Source organism: Telopea speciosissima, chromosome 4 (assembly GCF_018873765.1).
Source record: "Telopea speciosissima isolate NSW1024214 ecotype Mountain lineage chromosome 4, Tspe_v1, whole genome shotgun sequence".
Classification (NCBI taxonomy): Eukaryota; Viridiplantae; Streptophyta; class Magnoliopsida; order Proteales; family Proteaceae; genus Telopea; species Telopea speciosissima.
In genome coordinates this window covers 71,224,593-71,245,021 of record NC_057919.1, presented here as the reverse complement: position 1 = coordinate 71,245,021, position 20,429 = coordinate 71,224,593, and the positions used below count along the sequence as shown (strand labels likewise).

Genomic DNA, 20,429 nt, shown 5'->3' with positions numbered 1-20,429 from the left:
TGATCTCTAACTTTGGGAGTAATCATCATGGCAGCCCGTCGTGTCTCTTCACTGTGAACATAAGAAAAAGTCTCCTCTAAAGTGGGGAAAGGAACCCGTCCAAGGACTTGCACCCTAATAGGATCATAGTCATCATTGAGGCCAGCCAGGAAATCATAGACACGGAATTGGTCTACATAGGTGTGGTAGGCAGTAATATCAACAGTAGTAGTAGGCTGAAACTGAGCATAGTGATCCAATTGCTGCCATAAACATTTGAGGGCAGCATAGTATTTGGTGACAGACATCTCCCTCTGAGTAGTGGTTTGGAGTGTCTTCCTGATTTCATAAACCTGAGCACCACTTCCTGAACGACCATAAGTGCCCTTGACCTGTCCATATCGTAGCAGCATGTCAAGGAGAAGATACTGACTAGAGAGGTCGGGTCATAGAGTTCAGAACAAAGGACATTACCATTGCATCATTGGCAGCCCATTTAGTACGAGCAACACCTTCTTCATGAGGTTGTTTGGTGGTGCCAGTGAGGTGGCTGATGAGTCCCCTACCAGCCACCGTTAGGGATAATGATCTGGCCCAAATCAAGTAGTTTGTACCATCAAGCTTAATGGCAGCAGCATAGGGAAGAAAATCAGACCTAGTTTGATCTCCTCCAGAAGTAGCAGTAGTCATCTTTGAGTCACCCATAATTCAGCCAAACAGAAAAATCAGATCTGTAAAAAAAACTGATTCAAATGGGTTTTTAATTTGCAGAGTTTTTCAGCCGTCAGAATGGGCTGAAACCTTGGTCGAGTTCCCTACTAATACCAGGGAAGATAACCTCCAAAAATTAGCTCTTTCTGATGAGCCAATAAAAAACCCTAAATTTTGACAAATTTAGGAAGAAGCTTGATTGCAGAAAAACTGATTGCAGGAAATTGCAGAAAAGTGCAGCACTGTATCTCAAACACTTCTGCAGTCTTCAACTAAGGGCTGGTGTAGACCAATAGAAGCAGGGAACAATCTCCATAAAAAAAGAAATCAAACTTCAGGTGTAAGAAGAGCTCGATCTCCAGGGATGGAATAATCCTGCCGGCAGATTTAGGTCACACCAGCTGTTCTTCGATCTTCAATGAGGTGACATTGAGGGCAGCAACTAAAATTGCATTAGATCACCTCACAGTTGCTGCCCTGATGTGGAGAAGGAGGCCGAGAGTGGTGGAGAGAAGAAACAAAGGAAAAAAAAAGAGAAAGAAGAGAGAGGAGAGAACCTGAAATCGAGAGAAGCTGTTTCCTAGATCAGATTAGGCTCTGATACCATGTAAACAGCATTGGAATGAATGCTTGAGTGATTGGAATCGATCACCCAAGCCCCTTTATTTATAATAACTTGAAGTAAACTAATCAAAGTACAAATAGGAATAATAACACCTCAGTCCTAGTCCTACTAGGAATTCCTAATACAACTAGGAATGCCAGAATAGGACTCAGCTGAGGATAAAACAATAAAAATAAAATAAAATAAAAGAATCCAATCTGACTAGTACTACTCCTAACATGACTAGGACTAATCCTAATCAGCTAGGACTAGTAGGACTAATCCCAATCCAACTAGGACTGCTTACCCCAATCGGGTAAGCAGCCTATTTCAACAAGATCTTTAACGAAAAAGAGTTTAAAATTGATAGAAATTATGAGAAGAAGAATTAATATAGCTTGTATATAAGAGACAAGATAGAAGGGTAAAAAAGCCAAGGAATTAGGTGACTATAAACTTTGGTATACAGGGGATAAAATAATAGAAATGGGGGTGAGAATAGTAGTAGATAAAGATTTCAAAACCGATGTTGTAGATGCCAAATTAATTGGTGATAGAATCATATCCACCAAAATTGTGTTAGGAAATTCGTAATCAATATAATTAGTGGCTTATACACTCCAAATAGGATTAGATGAAAATACTAATACACATTTTTAGGAACCCAAATAGTTTAGTTCAAGGAATTAGTCAAGGAGAAGATTATCCTAGGAGGAGATATAAATGGACATGTGGGAAGAGATAGTTGGGATAAGGCAGTGTTGTTGTTGGAAGAGATAGTAGAGGATGAAAGAGTCCATGGAGGAAATGGTTTTGAAGATAGGAATAAGGAGAGGACTTCAATCTTAGATTTTGTTGTGGTTTGTGATTTATCAATAGAAAACACATGCTTTAAAAAGAGAGAATAATATTTATTAACTTTTAAAATGGGTAAAATAATAACCAAATAGATTTCTTTCTAACTAAAAGACACATGTAAAGATTGTAAGGTTATACCAGGGAAGATCTTAACACCATGCAAAATAAATTAATGGTCATAGATATGTGTTTTAAGAGACTGACCGTAAGAACTGTGAGAAATTTTCCCTAGGATATGGTAATGGAACTTAAAAGAAGAAAACATGAAGACATTTACTGATAAAGTAGTAAGACATGAAATGTGGAATTAAGATGAAGACACTAAAATGATGTGGAACCAGATGGTCACTCTTATATAAAAAAATGTAGCTAAAGAAGTTGTTGGTGGATAAAACAAAAGCAAGGATAAATGCCAAAGTTAAGAGTTATGGACATCCACCTTGGAATCAGAAGGTTTATAATTGCTATCTAATTACCCAAAAGCTAGGATTAGAATAACCAGCAGCGATCTAGAACAGCAAGCCCAATAATAACAGTTCAGAATCAGAGGTTGAGGAATGATGTGACTTGTCATTACTGACAGAGGTCCTCTTTATTTATAATGTAGTTACAGCCCTAAAGGTGTAAAAAGGAAAAATAAAGTAAAACCCTAATGTAACCTAATGTAAGCTGATAATATTCTAATCCCACGGTTCTCGACACTCCCCCTCGAGTTGGTGCAAATATATCATACATGCCCAACTTGGAGACCAGCGGATGAAACACCTTACAATCCGAACCCTTTTTAAATACATCAGCAAGCTGATTAACAGAACTAACAAAAGGTATACAGATAATTCCTTGCTCAAGCTTCTCTTTGATGAAGTGTTTGTCGATCTCAATGTGTTTTGTCCTGTCATGCTGGACTGGATTATGAGCAATACTTATGACAGCCTTGTTGTCATAGTAGAGGCGCATATGATCTTCAGAAGTAACTCCCAAATCACCCAATAATCCCTTAAGCAAGATGAGTTCACAAATCCCTTGGGCCATGGCACGATACTTTGCTTCAACACTAGACTGTGATACAACTGACTATTTCTTGCTTTGCCATGTGACAAGAATACCTCCAAGGAACAATAACCATAAGTAGATCTCTGATCATCAACAAACCCAGCCCAATTGGTATCAGTAAATGGTTCCAGTCTTAGGTTCCCATTGTTAGAGAAGAGAATACCTTTCCTAGGGCAGACTTCAAATACCTCAATATACGGTGCATTGCATCAAGGTGAAACTTCCTGGGATCATGGAGAAACCGACTAACAATGCCCACAACACCGGCAATATCAAGTCTAGTATGAGACAAGTAAATTAGCTGACCAACGAGCCTCTGGTACTGTTCTCTGTCAATCGGATCACCCATGGCACTACAAAGTTGGTGATTAACCTCAATAGGAGAGTCTGCAGGCTTACATCTAAGCATTCCTGTTTCATTGAGAAGGTCCAAGACGTACTTCCGTGAGGAAATAAAAACGCCCTTGTTTGAACTTGCACTTCAATCCCAATAAAGTACCGCAGAGGTCTTAGATCCTTTGTTTCAAACTCCTTTGTTAAAAGTGATTTCAGATGGGAGATTTCGGCGTCGTTACTTCCAGTGATCACTATACCATCTACATACACGATGAGGGCTGTAATTTGGATACCACTTCTTTTCACAAACAGAGTATGATCAGTTTGGCTTTGTTACCACTTCTTTTCACATTCCCACTGTGGAGGCCATGAGGTCCCCTCCCCCAACCCCTCATCCTCCTTCTCCCTCTCCCCCCTCTCCGGCCTCCCACCACTCCTGCCCCTGCTGGACCAAAACCTTGGTCGTCCCTCTTCTCTCCATCCTCTCTCCCTTCGAGCTCTGGCTCCCTCTTGACTACGTCAAGCCCTCCTCTGATGGCAACTCTACGTTTGCCCTTTGCCCTCAGATTCTCCTCTCTCCAGAAATTAACAAATGGAAATCCTGCCTTGTTGGCCATTTCCTAGGTTCCAGACCCTCCTTTAACATTGTTAAGAGTTCACTTACTAAGCAATGGAAAGCCTAAGGTTGTTAGGACACTTACCTCTTGGACAATGGTGTGTTCATCTTCAAGTTCTCCTTCGATGCTCCAAAAGCTCATGCTCTTGATGGGGCTCCTTGGCTTGTTGGTACTACGCCCATCTTGCTTCTGCAGTGGGACCCCTACTTGCAACCCCACAAGGTTGATTTCAGCTCCATCTCCCTCTGGGTTACCCTGCCTGGCCTTCCTCTCCACTACTGGAGCTCAGAATGTCTCAGCATCATAGGTTCTATCATTGGTTTCCCTCTTCACTCTGATGCTCGCACTAGACGGATGGACAAACTCTCTTTCGTTAGAAGCTGTATTGACGTTTCAGCAGACTCACCTCCCCCCTCATCCATCTCCATTGTGGAAGAAGATGGGTTCAGTTTCGAACAACCTATTCGCTACGAGTGGCTTCCTCCTCACTACATCCATTGTAAGATCTTTGGTCATCAATCTAAGGTTTGCCCCGGTAAAGCTCCTCTAACTTCCTTGCCTCCTGCTGAAGTCTCGGAGGTCTCATCTGCTACTATAGTAATAAAGTGTTGAGTTATATGTAGCCGCAAGGTTATTCTGGGGTTTTCCCCCCATAGCCAATGTTGGAACCGCTTCCTCTAAAAGGTTGACCTTGTAGGAAAGGGAGGAAACAATATGTATATCATACAGGAGCTTTTAACACGGTAGACTATCCAAAGGGGGACACGGGTAGATAAATAATTTTTTAACACCTGCCCGCTCCCAGGGGGACTCGATACCGTGACCCCTGCCTGCTCTGATATCATGTAGAAACCGCTTCCTCTAAAAGGCCGACCTTATAGGAAAGGGAGGAAACAATATGTATATCATACAGGAGCTTTTAACACGGTGGACTATCGAAAGGGGGACACGGGTAGATAAATAATTTTTTAACACCTGCCCGCTCCCAGGGGGACTCGATACCGTGACCCCTGCCTACTCTAATACCATGTTGGAACCGCTTCCTCTAAAAGGCCGACCTCGTAGGAAAGGGAGGAAACAATATGTATATCATACATGAGCTTTTAACACGGCGGACTATCCAAAGGGGGACACGAGTAGATAAATAATTTTTTAACAGCCGACTTATTAGTTAGAGTCGGCTATGAGGGGGGCATTGTCGTAATTATTTTCTCTCCTCTTTTATTATAAATAAAGGGGCTTGGTGATCATATTGATCACTCAAGCATCCAGCTCTATTGGCTGCTAACATGGTATCAAAGCCAAAATTCTGATCTAGATTGCAGTCCTCAATTTTTCTTTTTTAATGTTTTCCTTTCTTCTTCCCCTTCCCTGCTCTTCTCGATTTTAGCCTAATCTTCCCCCTCTTCTTACCGCAACTCCCTTACAACCTCTCTCTCTCTCTGTTCTTCTCACTACTTAAGGGCAGCACTATGAGGTGATCTCTTCAAGATCTAGTTGCTGCCCTCCACCTTACCTCATTCCAGATTATGTTTTGATTGAAGATTACAGGTGCTGACCAGATTCTGCATTCGGTTCTCCAATTTTTTGAATATCGAGTTCTTCCCTTTTTCTTTTTTTATGAATAAAAAAATTCATTACAAAAAGGAAAGAAAAGAGGGGGGGGGGACAAACATACAAACACAATCCAACTACAAGGTCTTGCCAAGAGAAAAGGAGAATGCTAGGGCTTGCAAAAGAGAAGGGGAAGGCCCCAACCAATCACAACAACAGCGGACTAAGGGGGGAGGGGAATCGCCAACCAAAGCGAAGCACAACAAAGCACACTATCCAGGGTCCAAAATCCCGCGACAAAGGACATGATCTCTGATAGTGCTACTCAAAGGCAAAATCTTCTCACTGCTGGGCAAGGAATAGGCCGTGTAGGGCCAAATTTTGGGATGAGGAGGGATGCTGGAGTCGCGCCGGTGGAAAACACAAAGGGAGGGGGGCCGGGGAGGAGGTTGGGAGGGATCAGGGAGAGAGAGAGGGGCGCAGGAGGGGATGGCCTAAGGGAAGGGTTAAGGCCCAAGTTTTGATGGGCCAAGGAGGTATGGCGAGAGGTATCTGACCCAATAAGGCTGCCAGGGTTAGGGGTCAGGGTCGACCCAAGGGGAGGGATAAGGCCCAAGAAGTTGTGAGCCAAGGAGGTTGGGCTAGGTCCATTAAGGCTTATATCGAGGGAGGGGAAAGCAGTTAAAGGGGAAGGAACAGGTGGGGGGCCCACCGAAGCTGAAGGAAGAGGCAAAAGGGGGGGAAGAGTATCGAGGAATGAAAGGGGGTTTGAGTCCTGATCTTGAGGAGTTGAGACCAGACACAGAGAGAGGGAAAGAGGATGAGGTAGACGAAGTCTGCAAGGGATGGCGACTAGGCAACAGACTGGGGAGAGAAAGGTTGACTATAGAGGACAACGCCTCGGGAGAAGGGATTGCGGCGCAATCGAGGATGAGAGAGGCATCAGAGCTAGGAAAGGACTGGTTGCAACCAGAGGCTCGAGAAATACCAAGAACCGAAGGTTCGATGAGAGTGATGATGGCAGGATCGACAGACATCATAGGGCCAGAACTGTCATCCACAGAACCCAAGGGAAGAAAATAGTTGTGACTGATGGTCCCAGGAGGACGGACCAATGGACCAGAGAGAGTAGTTGGCCCATGCCCTTGAGGAGAAGTGGAAGTAGAGGCCCGCCGGTGGTTTTCTTGCTTAGCCGGCTACGACGGCGACCACGAAGGGGGGGGTGAGTTAGTAGAAGGGAGAGACGCGGTAGAGTGAGTAGGGGGAGGGTGGTAGAGGGAAGTGATGGGGGCTTGAAAGCCAGGCACATGATTACCAGCACAAGGGGTATGCTGCAGAAGAGGGGCGGAGGGAAGGGAATCAGAAGTCCGGGCCGAAGGAAGGGCAGGGGAAGAAGAAGAGATAACATGACATTTTCTTACAGGTGGTGCAGTGGGCGGAAGCCAGTCGAACTAGACGGCTTGACTGAAAGAGAATCCTTTGTCGTCTTTAACCAAAGTAGAGGAAGGAAGAGGGGAATCTGTAGATACTTCAACACAAATCCTGGCAAAGGCCAGTCGATCTTGTAACTTTGTCCTCCCATCAGACTATCAGAGAAGAGAGGTTTGCCTAGAACTGATCCCACTATGCTCAGACCATCCTCACACAAAAAATGCAGCGGAAGACCAAGTAGAGAGACCTAGAGAGGGATGGAGCAAAGATCAAGGCCATTGAGTTGGAGAAAACGGTTCCATTGTTGCAGAAGAATTGGTTTCCTCCCAACAATCCAAGGGCCGGATTCAAGAGCACGAAGTTTATCTCCAACATCTAAAAACTTGAAGATGAAGATGTCGTTGTCCAAAAGGTAAAACTTCTAAACCTCCCTGCGGTTTCCATTGTTTAGAAGAAGATTTGACAAAGGGGAAAGGAGGTCGGCTTCCTAAGAAGTGCCCAACAAGGCAGTTTTCCCACTTCTATTCTTCATTTTTTCCCTAATTTTTAACAAAAATTAGGTTTTTTATTGGCTCATCAGAAAGTGCTGATATTTGGAGGACATATTTGCCACTACCAGAGGGAGACTCGATCCACCTTTTGGTTCATTCTGACAGTCAAATTTGTGGGAATTCATAAACCCATCTCTAGGCCCGATTTCTTCACTGGTTGAGCAGTTCGATTGACTCCATTCTCTTATCACTATGTCTGACATTACTACTGCTTCGTTTGGATTGGATGCATTTTGTGCAACTAACATCAAGTTAGATGGGACAAATTACTTGATGTGGTCTCGATCTACTTACCTCACTATTGCGGGTCGCAGTTTTATAGGACATCTTACAGGAACCACTGTTAAACACAAACCTGATGAAAAAGGTCCTGCTCAGGATCGTTGGCTCTCTCATGACTCATTGGTAATGTCTTATCTTCTTAACTCCATGCATCCTACTGTGGCATGGGGTTATCTTCTATTGGACACTGCTGCCCATATATGGAAGGCTGCCAAGGAAACTTATTCCCAAGTTGGGAATGATGCTCAAGTGTATGAATTGCGGAAGAAGGTTCATGATACAAAACATGAGTTATCTGTCTCTCAATATTATGCAGAGCTCCGTAGTTGCTGGTATGAGCTTGATCACTACATAGATTATCAGCCCATCAATGACACTGATATTGTTGCCTACCGCAAGCATGTTGACAAAATTCGAGTTTATGGTTTTTTGGCTGGTCTCAATGTTGAATATGATCAGATTAGAGTACAGATTCTCAGCAAAGATCCTTTCCCTACCCTGGAGCAAGTTTATGCATTGGTTCATATTGAGGACAGCTGTCGTTCGGCTATGCTCCACCCTTCACTTGCAGACTGATCGGCTTCACATACTTGGTCTGGTTCGAGTACTACCACTGTTGACATCTCCAAATCTATTAAGGAGTCTGTCAAGTGTGAACATTGTGGCAAGCAGTGGCACACTAAGGCTATTTGTTGGATGTTACATGGGAAGCTTGCTGATTTTGAAGCAAACCGTAAACGTCGTGGTGGTGGCAACTGGCAAGGGCCGTGGTCAGCCTACTGCTAAGGCAAATCAAACCGACACCATTGCAACCCTCCTACAGACACTGGTCTCTCTCTGGAAGAGCTTCAAGCTTTCCGTCAGATGTTAAAGGTGTCTTCTGCCTCCACTGCCCAGTCTTCTACACCTGCTGCCACTTCTGGTTCTGTTTCTAATTTTGCCTCAGATATTTCAATTGGTAGTCATTGTGCACCGTTAGTCTCCAGTCCTTGGATCATTGGCACCGCTGCCATTGACCATATGATAGGTTTTTCTACCCTTTTTTCATCAGTACTCTCCTTCATCTGGGAAAGACACTGTCCGAGTGGCGAATGGGTGTTCTTTCTTCTATATCTGGAAAGGGATCTGTTAGTTGCTCTCCTAGTCTTACTTTAACCTTTGTTTTGCATGTTCCTTCTTTCTCTACTAATTTATTGTCTATTTGTAGCCTCACTAAGGACCTAAATTGCAAAGTAACATTCTTTCCCTCCCATTGTGTCTTACAAGATCTGGTGACAGGGAAGACAATTGGGGTTGGTAAAGTGAGTGGTGGTCTCTACTTGCTTGATAGTGGTTCACAGACTTCTGCTACCGTTCCCTCTCACACTCATCAGTTACATTCTGTCTCTTTTATCATATATCAGTGGCATCGAAGGCTAGGACATCCCCCAATTGGGACTTTATCTCATTTGTTTCCCCAGCTAGTTAAAAATTGTAATAAGGATGAGTTTTTTTTTTTGTGAAACCTGTGTTTTGGCTAAACAGACTCGTTCTAGTTATTCCCCATTAAATAAAAGAAGTCTTTCTCCTTTTCATGTTATTCATTCTGATGTATGGGGTCCTACCTGGAAAACCTCTATTTCTTGTCATAGATGGTTTGTCACTTCTATTGATTGTCATAGTCACACCACCTGGGTGTATATGATGCAGCATAAGAGTGATGTATTTCAATGTTTTCAGCTTTTCCACAAGTTAGTTCAGACTCAATATAATGCCACTTTGAAAATTCTTCACAGTGACAATGGCAAGGAATACATAGAGGGTCAATTTAAAAAATATATGGCTGATCATGGGATCCTTCATTAAACCAGATGTGTCAACACACCTCCTCAAAATGGGTGTGGCTGAGAGAAAAAATCGCCATTTACAAGATATGGCTCATGCCTTGATGTTTGACCGAAATGTTCCTTCCCAGTACTAGAGTGACGCCATTCTTACGCTGCATACTTAATCAACCGTTTGCCCACTAGTCTTTCCTCCTTTCCACCTATCGCCATGTAATTTCCAGCAAGTCTCCCTAGTATGACAAGGGCGGCCACAATAGTCACATTGTACTGGAGCACGAGCAGAACCAGTTTTATTGACTGAACCAGCACCCTCCACAGGTAAAGAAGCTTGTGGTGTAGTAACAAGAGCAGACCGAGGAGGTGCAGTAGGAGGCATCATGATAGAACGATGGTGAACCTCACGTTGAATCATATTATAGGCTTCAAGTAGAGTAGGAAAGGTATTCTTGTTGAGAACTTGAATCCTTATTTGATCATACTTAGGATTAAGACAAGGGAGGAAAACATAGACTCGTTCCATTTCACGTTCCTTCCCAAACGTGGCAGCATCAGTAGGGCTAGTCATGGTAACAGGGTAATAGAAGTCCAATTGTTGCCATAAAATCGTTAAGGCAGAATAATAGGTAGACACAGAGAGATCCTTTTGTTTAGTTTCCTAAGCTTAACGGCAAATTTCATAAATTTGGGAATAATTGTTGGCTTGACCATAAGTATTCTTCGCAGCATCCCATAACTCCTCTGAGTTGAGAAGGATAAATGTGGAACTAATGGAGGATTCTGACATGAACCAGGCGTCATTAGCTAACAAATTGTCATTGGGTGGAGAGTTAGTGGGCCTAGGTGCATCACCATTAATATAGCCCAAAAAATGATTACCACAGACGGTAAGGAAGCAAGCGCGAGACCATGCTAAGTAATTCGATCCATTCAATTTAGTGGGGCCGGGTTGAAGAGTAGGACGTTATTGAAGACATAGTTATTGTTAACGGATGATCCAATGACCCGTGACCCGGACCCGGATACACTAGAGTGTCCAGGTTCATTATGTACTTGTGAATATTTGCTAGGATTTTATTTCCATTCTTGTAATAATCTCTGATTATAAATAAAGTTTGGTGGCCTCTGTCTCTTGATAAGCCAAATCATTCTTCTTGTCACTCAACTTGGTATCAGAGCGCCCAATCCTTTTTGGGAATTTCTTCATTACTGCCGCTGCCATTGTTGCACCATCACCACTGCCACAGAGGCTTTGGCCTCATGGTTCAGCATGGTTGACTGAACATGTGCCAATGCATGTCAAACCACACTAACAATTACTGACTTCTAACCACCCAACATGATGAAGCATTCGTCCAGGGCTATCGTCACCGCCGCTCTAGCGGCTCCTTTTGCTTGTGGCTAGGGCTCCCTAAGCCCTGCTGCCACCTGCCGACTCCACCAGGCCCTACTGCCAGGCCTTCCGCCTCTGCCAGGCTCCTCCGCCTGGTCCTGCCGCCGCTGTCAGGCCTCCTGCCTAATCTAGTCGCCTCCGCCTTGTCCTGCCACCTCAGCCAGACCCTCTGCCTGGTCCTGTCGCCGCAGCTAGGCCCTCCACCTGGCCTTGCCGCCTTTGCCAGCCTTTGCATGGCCTTGCCGCCTTCACTAGCCTCTACGTGGCCTTACCGCCTTCGCCAACCTCCATTTGGCCCTACACAGTCCCTTTGACATTTCTGCCGACTTACACAGGCCCTCTTTGCTGCTTCTGCCAACCCTTGATGCTCCATAGGACCTTTTTTGGCCATATGCTTGTTGGCAGCCACTAGATCTTGTGTGACTTTTTTTTTTTTGAGGTATTTCTCATTCAACTTCTTGTGCTTATTTTCTTGGCACTATGTCAGACGATTCTGTTACCTCCATTGGTACTGGGAGTGACCCTTTGAATCGCCTTGGCACACCACACCATTCTCTTCAGTTAGGACCCACCAAGTTGAATGGACTTAATTATCTCGTGTGGCCACGCGCTTGTCTTCTTACCATTCGTGGTAATCATTTCTTGGGGTACATAAATAGTGACACCCCTATATCTACAGAGGCTTTAACAAGGAAAATTGGTTAGCAAATGATGCCTTGATTATGTCTTTCTTATTGAATTCTATGGAACCAACCATTAGTCAGGGCTTTGTTATGTTGAATTCTGCAAACTTATTATGGGAAGTAGTTAAACACACTTATAGACAGACCAATAATTATGCTAAGATCTATGAGCTTCGTCGCCAGGTTCGTGGCACTACACAGAAAGAATTGTCAGTGCCTGCATATTATTCTGCCCTCACCACTTTATGGCAACAACTGGACTTCTATCACCCTGTTGCCATGACAGGCCCTACTGATGCAGCCAGGTTTGCTAAAGAACGTGAAATGGAACGGGTATATGATTTACTTACTAGTCTCAACTCGGAGTATGATCCGATTTGGCTTCAAATCTTAAGCAGAAGCAATTTCCCTACTCTCCTTGAGGCTTATGGCAATGGCACTGAATACATTGATGGATCCTTCCTGCAGACTGCAGTACCTTGATTCTCATGGCATTATTTCTCAAACTTCTTGTGTTCGGACCCCTGAACAGAATGGCATCTCAGAGCGGAAAAATCACCACCTCCTCGATGTTACGAGGGCACTGATGTTTACAAATCATGTTCCTAAGTTTTATTGGGGAGATGTTGTTCTTACTGCTGCCTTTCTTATAAATCGGGTTCCTTCTAGTGTCCTCAACTTCAAAACCCTAGTTAGCCAACTTCCGGATCCTTCCCTTGCTTTTCATCTTCCCCCCAAGGTATTCGGTTTGGTGTGTTTTAAGCAAAACTCTTCCCCTTCTCGTTCCAAGCTGGATCCTTGGGTAATTCGTTGTATTTTCTTAGGGTACTCCACCTCCCAAAAGGGGTACCGGTGCTATCATCCTCCCACTCGGAAGTTGTTTGTTACCATGGATGTCACTTTTCATGAGACCGAACCCTATTATCAGTCATCTTTTCAGGGGGAGCATCAATTGGAGGAAGAGATTCCTTCTAGTCTTCTACTACCCCTCTTGTGATTGATATTGTTCATCTTCAGGGGGAGAAGCTTATTCGAAGTAGCAAAGACATCATCACTGATACGCGAAAGAAAGAAAAGCAGTCTGCCTAGGAACAACCTACCTTACTTGGCCCTATTTTACCATCTCCATCTGCGCCTCTTGAGCTAGATCCGCCACAAGATGATAGTCCCTCCCAAGGTAACATTTCCTCTTCTTCTAATGATGACCTTCCCATTGCTGTGAGGAAAGGTGTCAGATCATGTACCTTGCACCCTATTTCCAATTTTGTGTCCTACAAGTCATTATCTCCTTCCTATCATGCCTTTGTTTCCTTGTTGTCCTCTGTATCTACTCCACAGGGCTGGAAAGAAACTATCCTAGACCCAAAATGGAAATATGCTATGGTAGAAAAAAATGCATTCCTTGAAGAAGAATGATACATGGGAGCTGGTTCCTGTCCTGACGGGAAAAAGCCAGTAGGATGCAAATGGGTTTTTACTATCAAACAAAAGGTAGATGGTACTATTGAAAGGTACAAGGCCAGATTGGTAGCAAAGGGATTTACACAAACTTACGATATTGATTACCAAGATACCTTTTCTCCTGTTGCCAAGATGAACTCCGTTTGAGCAATACTATCTTGCGCTGCAAACCTTGGATGGAATCTTCAACAACTGGATGTCAAGAATGCTTTTCTAAATGGGGATTTAGAAGAAGTCTACATGGACATTCCACCTGGTTTTAGTTCAGACTTCACAGCTGGTAAAGTATGCAGACTCCGAAAGTCTGTTTATGGCCTCAAGCAGTCTCCTTGAGCTTGGTTTGGTCGTTTTCAAAAGGCTATGTTGAAGTTTGGGTATAAACAGAGCCATGCTAACCATACCTTGTTTGTCAAACATAAGGACCAGAAAATCACTGCCCTCATTGTTTATGTAGATGATATAGTCATAACAGGCAATGATAATGTTGAATTAAAGATTCAATTGGCAGCAGAATTTGAAACCAAGGATCTTGGACAACTCAGATATTTCTTAGGGATTGAAGTCGCCCACTCTGCAAAGGGCATTTTTATCTCCCAAAGGAAGTATGTCCTAGACCTTCTCGAAGAAACAGGTATGCTAGGATGCAAGCCTGCTGATTCTCCTATTGAGGTAAACTATCATCTTAGTTGCATAGGAGGTGACTCGGTTGACAAGGAAAGATATCAACGCCTGGTAGGAACAGACTGATATATTTATCTCACAATAGACTAGATATTGCCTATGTTGTGGAATTGTTGGCCGATTTCTTCATGACCCAAAGGCTCCTCATCTTGAAGCTGCATACTGGATTCTTCGGTACTGAAAGTCCTCTCCTAGGAAAGGTCTTCTATTCTCTAACAATAGCAGCTTGAAGTTTTGAATCATTCAATGATGCTGATTGGGTAGGGTCCACAGATGATCGGCGTTCCACCTCTGGATATTGTACTTTTTTAGGAGGAAGCTTGGTCACATGGCGTAGCAAGAAACAGTCAGTTGTATCCAAGTCAAGTGCTGAAACTGAATACCGAGCCATGGCACAAGAAGTTTGTGAACTACTATGGTTAAAAATCCTTCTCAAAGATCTGGGTATTATTTCTGAAGACCCTATGAGACTCTACTGTGACAACAAGGCTGCAATCAGCATCGCCCACGATCCAGTTCAACATGATCGAGCTAAACATATTGAATTGGATCGCCATTTCATTAAGGAAAAGCTTGAAGAAGGCCTGATACGTATACTGTTTGTCACTACTGAAAATCAATTGGCTAATGTTTTCACCAAGGGTCTGACTTCTAAGTCCTTTCATCTTGTTGTATTCAAGTTGGGCATGCAAGATATCTATGCACCAACTTGAGGGGGAGTGTTAACGGATGATCCAACGACCCGTGACCCAGATACACTAGAGTGTCCAGGTTCATTATGCACATGTTGCACATGTGATTATTTGCTAAGATTTTATTTTCATTCTTGTAATAATCTCTAATTATAAATAAAGTATGGTGGCCTCTGTCTCTTGGTAAGCCAAATCATTCTCTTATTGTCACTCAACTGTTAAAAAGGCGACGCCTAGGCATCCAGGCTCCTTGGTTGCCTTATTGGTGTTGCCTTGATTTTGGACCCTCTCCCACGCCTTGGTCGCCTTGCCCCCTTGATAACTATGGTTGAGGAGCAACAGGGTGAACAGTAGATGTGATAGAATCCCCCATTAAAACCAACCAAAAATACTATAGTTGAAGGAGATAAAACTCACAAGAAGATAGAAGCAGCAGCAGCACAAAAGAAGGCTGTAGAGAGGCCAATAATCACCAAGGCAGCAAGCGAGGAAGTCAGCAACAAGAAAAATATTGCTGGGCAGTCGGCGTAGCAGCGGCTGGGAGGGCCAACAAGGTGCCTAGAGAAGACTAGGAGAACCGATAGAGGGGTCTAGCAAGGCAACGGTAGGACTGGCGGGGCATGTAGAGAGCCGAGATACATCAATAGGGGCAAACGAAGGGCCTGGCAGGGGAGGACTCTGGAAGGTCCGGCGATAGCAAAGAGGGCCCCTGGAGGGCCTGGGAGTCTTCGGTGAAGGCAAACAAAGCCCTGAGAGGGCAAGTAAGTGGTGGCTATAGCAGGGATGACCTCTGGAGGGTCCGATAGTGGCTGCGGTACCAGAAAAGGGGGTCAGCAAGGCTGGCGGCAGACCAGCAGGTGCTGGCTGACAAGGACGGTGCGAAATAAGGGCCCTAGATGAGGGCGACATAGGCCGCAATGGTGGAAGTGATGGAAAACACCATGGCGGCAGTGGTTGATGGCGGTGGTTGGTGGTTAGTGGTCAGGGATAGTTAGCATGGTGCGACATGCATGATCACATGTTCAGTCAACCATGTTGAACCAAGATGCCAAAGCCTCGGTGGCGGCGACGACGAGTACCCTTTCGTTTAAAAGAAAAAGAAAAGAGGATTCGCTCTGATACCCATTTGAGAAGCGACAATAGGAGAGAATAGATTGGCTTGTCAAGATGATAGAGGCCACCACACTTTATTTATAATTAGAGATCATTAATCCTAGTATAATAACATGTGCAACATGAACTTGGACATTCTAGTGTATCCGGGTCCAGGTCATGGAGTTAGAAACTAAGTATGGATTGATTCTAACAAGGAACAAGGTTTTAGAGCTTGGAAAGGAAGAAGAAGAGATGAGAGAGAAAAAATCCTGGTGAGTAGCTTAAGGGCTTCTCTCACCTATTTGGTTCATTACTAATATTCTTAGAATTACATATGCCTCCCTAGGGAGGTAAAAGGTAAAAAACAACAAAAGAGAAAATTACAACTCAATATAACTTACAATAAACTTGCGACTAAAGTACCCCTAATACATAAACTCTAACACACGGGTCAACAGGTCATCCTTCAACAAAAATCAACACAAAAACAAACACTATCTAAAAGAAGTATAGTAGCAGTAGGACTTCTAGTTTTGATTGGAAAGATCAGATTTTGAAACCAGAACTGTAACTAGAACTTGAAACAAAAGTTCAGAATAGCAAATAGAAGAAGAATAGAGCAGAATTTCAGAAACTACCCTTGTAATGATGTAATCAATAGAGGAAAATAAGAGAAAAAATCAGGTTAAGGATACCAATCTGTAAGCTAAGCTCAACAGCTCCAAAACTCTTTAAAAAAACTCACTTTATTCAAATCATTTCCAATTCACTGGGGAGAATTACAGATTAAAAACCTTTTAAATTCTAAATTGACTCATAAAAGGACTCTTAATCAGTCTCTTATACTGACTTAAAGTAGATAGACTCAAAATAGAACTCTTAAAAGCTATTAAGAATCCTAATCTAACTCAAACACTTTACTAATCCCCTGTACTAACTTTACGCCCACTTTATGGGCTTATAAATTAGGCCCATTACAATGAAACCGAAGAAAATAAAAGGCCAATCTATAATATACAACCCAAAGCTTGTTTTCAGCCCATGGACTACCATCAGCACTTTATAGGCCTATAAATTAGGCCTGTTACTAATATGTTTACTTCGGTTGTGTGTAATGTATTTCGGTTCAAAGTCCTACGCGCTCTACGTCTAGAGGATCTGCAAATACCTACCGCTTATGCTAAAGCTTTCCAAGGCCCGCCTAATATTTGTCAACCAATCCAAAGGCTCAGGTCTATCTCACAAGCAGCAAGTGTGGGTTAACCCCTAGGTCATGATGAGATGATCTGAAAACTTTCCATGAGCCAGTCCAGCACATAAAGACCTTTTATCGACTGCACGATAAATGCTTATGTGATGAAAAAAACTGAACGGGCAGGAACCATGCTTTTGCTTCCTTCAATGTACTTCTATTACCTGGCCAATCCGATGAGCACGATCTTCTGCTTGAATTATGTCACCTGGAGTCCAAGACAGCTCAGCAAAGATAACAGTGCTTGCAGCTGTCAAGGTTAGACCAACACCTCCAGCTTTAATAGATAGCTGTGAGAACAATATTTCAAAGAAATCTTAGAATTCGGCCAATTCCGGATGAATCTCAGTAATTCAATTTTCACCAAAGGTACAAATTAACAGTAAAGGTCGCAAATGTCATACCACCGCTGCCTTGATATCATCTTTCTCCTGAAAATCTGAAACTAAAGTCTGCCTTGATGATGCTGGAGTTCCACCGTCGATTCGAATGCAGCCCACTTTCTTCTTCTGGAAATTTGGTAATTATATATCAGAACTGATCAATATTAAACACAGCTAAACAAAATTAAAGTGGCCTTACAAGAAGAAACTGGAATATTGAATCAATCATGGGCTGATGGTGCGCAAATATTAGAAACTTGCAACCCGCCTGCAACAAGTAGACAACAATATTAGAAAGCAAAGCATGCTAATTCATTTGCACCATTTCTGATTGCCATGAATGATTTCAAAGTGTGCACTGCACTTCCGTAGTTAAAGAACCATCAACTTTTAAACCATTAATAAACAGAAAGTCCCCCCTAGGTCGGAGAGGGGGGGGTGGGTTGAACAAGAATTGTAAAAGAACAACAATTACCTCAATGACAGTTCCAAGGTAGTCTAGAACCGCTGGAATCTTTGCTTCTGCAGAATCAGTATAGATCTAAATCCAAGAGGATGACAAAGCAAGACGGTCATTAATTAAAGAGCTACAAATACAACGAAAAAACACTAAATCATGTCAGCTAATGCAGAGGGTGCAATTATCTGTGTATAGATACTTAGAACAAATATGCACATCAATGTAAATAGCTTGCTTTCATAGTTGGAAATGGTGTAAGGATCGATTCAAGAGAGGAGAGGAGAAGGTGGGAGGTGAGAAGAGAAGAAGAGCAGAGAGAAGAAGAGGTGCAGCCGAAAGTTAGGGAGAGTGGTTTCCTCTCTCCTATTTGATTTACTAACATGAAGTGAAAATTACATACACCTCCCTAGGGAGGTAAAAGATAAAAAAAGTAAAATTACAACATAAGACAATAAGATACTAAACTAGTGCCCAAACTACCCTTGTTACATAAAATAACAGTCAAACACAAACCGATAAATCCAAACATCCCCCCTTTGTGCACAGAAAGATGTTTACTTAATTCCTGTGAACCAACATGAAACCAAGCGTTAAGCTCTGCTCCATGGCCTGTATGGCAACGGTCCGAAAAAGTACTTCTGTTGTTTTTTTGGAACAAATTCAGAGTATAACTTGTATGTGTTGTTCGGTTTGTTTTTATGTTTTTTTTTTTTTTAAATAAACCAGATGAAAAAAGTACTTTTGCTTGCCATTTGAGAAAAAATAATTTAAAACAGAAGTAAAAATCTTAAAACAAAACACATGCTTGACTCTCGACCAGGGTTTAAAGTATCGGTGCATATCATACCGTATCGGCCGATACGTATCTGTATCGATCGGTGTCAATGCGATACATACTGATACGTATCTATTTAAAAAAGAAAAAAACAATGGACTATATCGACCGATACATGTCGATACGATATGTCGATATGATACGATATGGTCGATTTGTATCGATACAGCCGATACGTACTGTTTTCAATTTTTTATTATTTTTTTAAATGTATCGGTATGTATCAGTATGTATCGATACATATTGATACGTACCGATACATATCGATACGTATCGATACACATGCCTTTTTTCATATTTTACACCAAACACGAACCAGAACCCCCCCCCCCAAAGAGATTTGTTTGCTTGCTAGGCCCAACCCTCCGCGTCACAAACTAAATCGCAACTTTTTCTCCCTTCGAGTAGCGCCACAAAATATGTTGGGGTGGGTCGGATCCACATCGCACTCAAATCCTTGGAATACAAGACATAAACACTTGAAAAGGGAAAAGGTAGGTTTTTTTTCAAAAAACTTGATCTTTTGCTTCAAATCTTGTATTTTAGTTCTGTTTTTTTTTTGTTGCTATGATTCAAGGAGAATAGGTTCAACTAACCATTAGATGCATGATTTGTATACATTTGCAAAGATTTGAACTCAAATCCACCATTTTTCACCCAAAACCGAAAATGGCTTCCTTAAGGGTCAGTATTGTACTTATGTTCGGTCAGTACACAACATCATCCTAGTTGCTCTTATTCTTGAAGACCCTTACAGACATGAGTTTGATCCACCCCGACATTCTTCATGGCAATAGAGTGAGCATGTAAGAAATCTCATCTTTTATAACAATTTAGAAGTGTCGCCCTTGTCTAGTTATACATTATTCACAATTCTTAGTGTATATGCATGATATATGACATATATTGCCTGTTTATATGTTTTTTGTGTCAAAAAATGTATTTCTATGTGTATTTTGATCATTTTCATGCATTTCTACACCAATCGATATGTATCTCCGATACGATACGATACGTCTCTTAAAATCGCCCGACCAATACGATACCTGATACCGATACTTTAAACCCTGCTCTCGATTAACCTTTGTGCCACTTGATATTACCTCGCACGAAAGGGAACCCACTACTGAAGTTCCATTGGAGGTTGCCTCTGCAACTCCTACTACCGAAGCTCCATTGAAGGTCATGATGCAAATAAGTCACCTAAAGGGCTTATTTTATTGAAAATAAACTTTGAGTTGGGTTATGTAGGTGTTGGACTTTTGATCCCATAGGTTTACTTTGTAATTGGGCAATTTAATGAGCCTATAATATGGGTGGAAAGTAGGAAAATGGGATTTACTTCATTAGTTTAGTTAACTTCCTGTTTTGAGTTGGTTTCTTTCATTATTTTAGTTTCATAGTATTTTATGTTACCTCATTAGTTAAGGATTGGGTTAGGCCTTCCTTTTTAGTGTTTGAGTCTATTTTTGAGTCCTCCATGCAAGTTTGTAAGAGGCTACAGCCTGGTACACGAATTTGATTAATGAGATTGAGAAAAAAAAAACATAGCTTTGTGCTTGGCTCGGTGAGAGAGTAGGGTGAGATGCCATTGGTGAGCAAAGTTTAAAAACTCGTCTCGAGGAGGTGTCTTAACCAGGTCGAGATTCTCGAAATCTCAGCGAGACAGCACATTTTTTTTTGTTTCGGTTGGCA

General features: G+C 42.5%; 1 protein-coding gene across 4 annotated transcripts in view; it reads right to left on the bottom strand.

Annotated features, from left to right (window-relative positions):
* The window catches only part of LOC122659695 (SWI/SNF-related matrix-associated actin-dependent regulator of chromatin subfamily A-like protein 1), a 152,594-nt gene that overhangs the window by 7,946 nt on the left and 124,219 nt on the right, over window positions 1-20,429 (bottom strand). For 2 of the 4 annotated variants that reach the window (XR_006332532.1, XM_043854794.1), the window contains exons 18-21: window positions 17,915-17,980; window positions 17,639-17,707; window positions 17,461-17,565; window positions 17,221-17,346 (exon numbers count right to left, since the gene is read on the bottom strand). Coding sequence is in view for 3 of the 4 variants with exons in the window: in XM_043854794.1 (XP_043710729.1) it covers window positions 17,221-17,346; window positions 17,461-17,565; window positions 17,639-17,707; window positions 17,915-17,980 (366 nt within the window). In the remaining variant the exon portion in view is untranslated. The remainder of the gene's footprint in view (window positions 1-17,220; window positions 17,347-17,460; window positions 17,566-17,638; window positions 17,708-17,914; window positions 17,981-20,429) is intronic. The other 2 variants (XM_043854796.1, XM_043854797.1) reach the window with 2 other exon arrangements.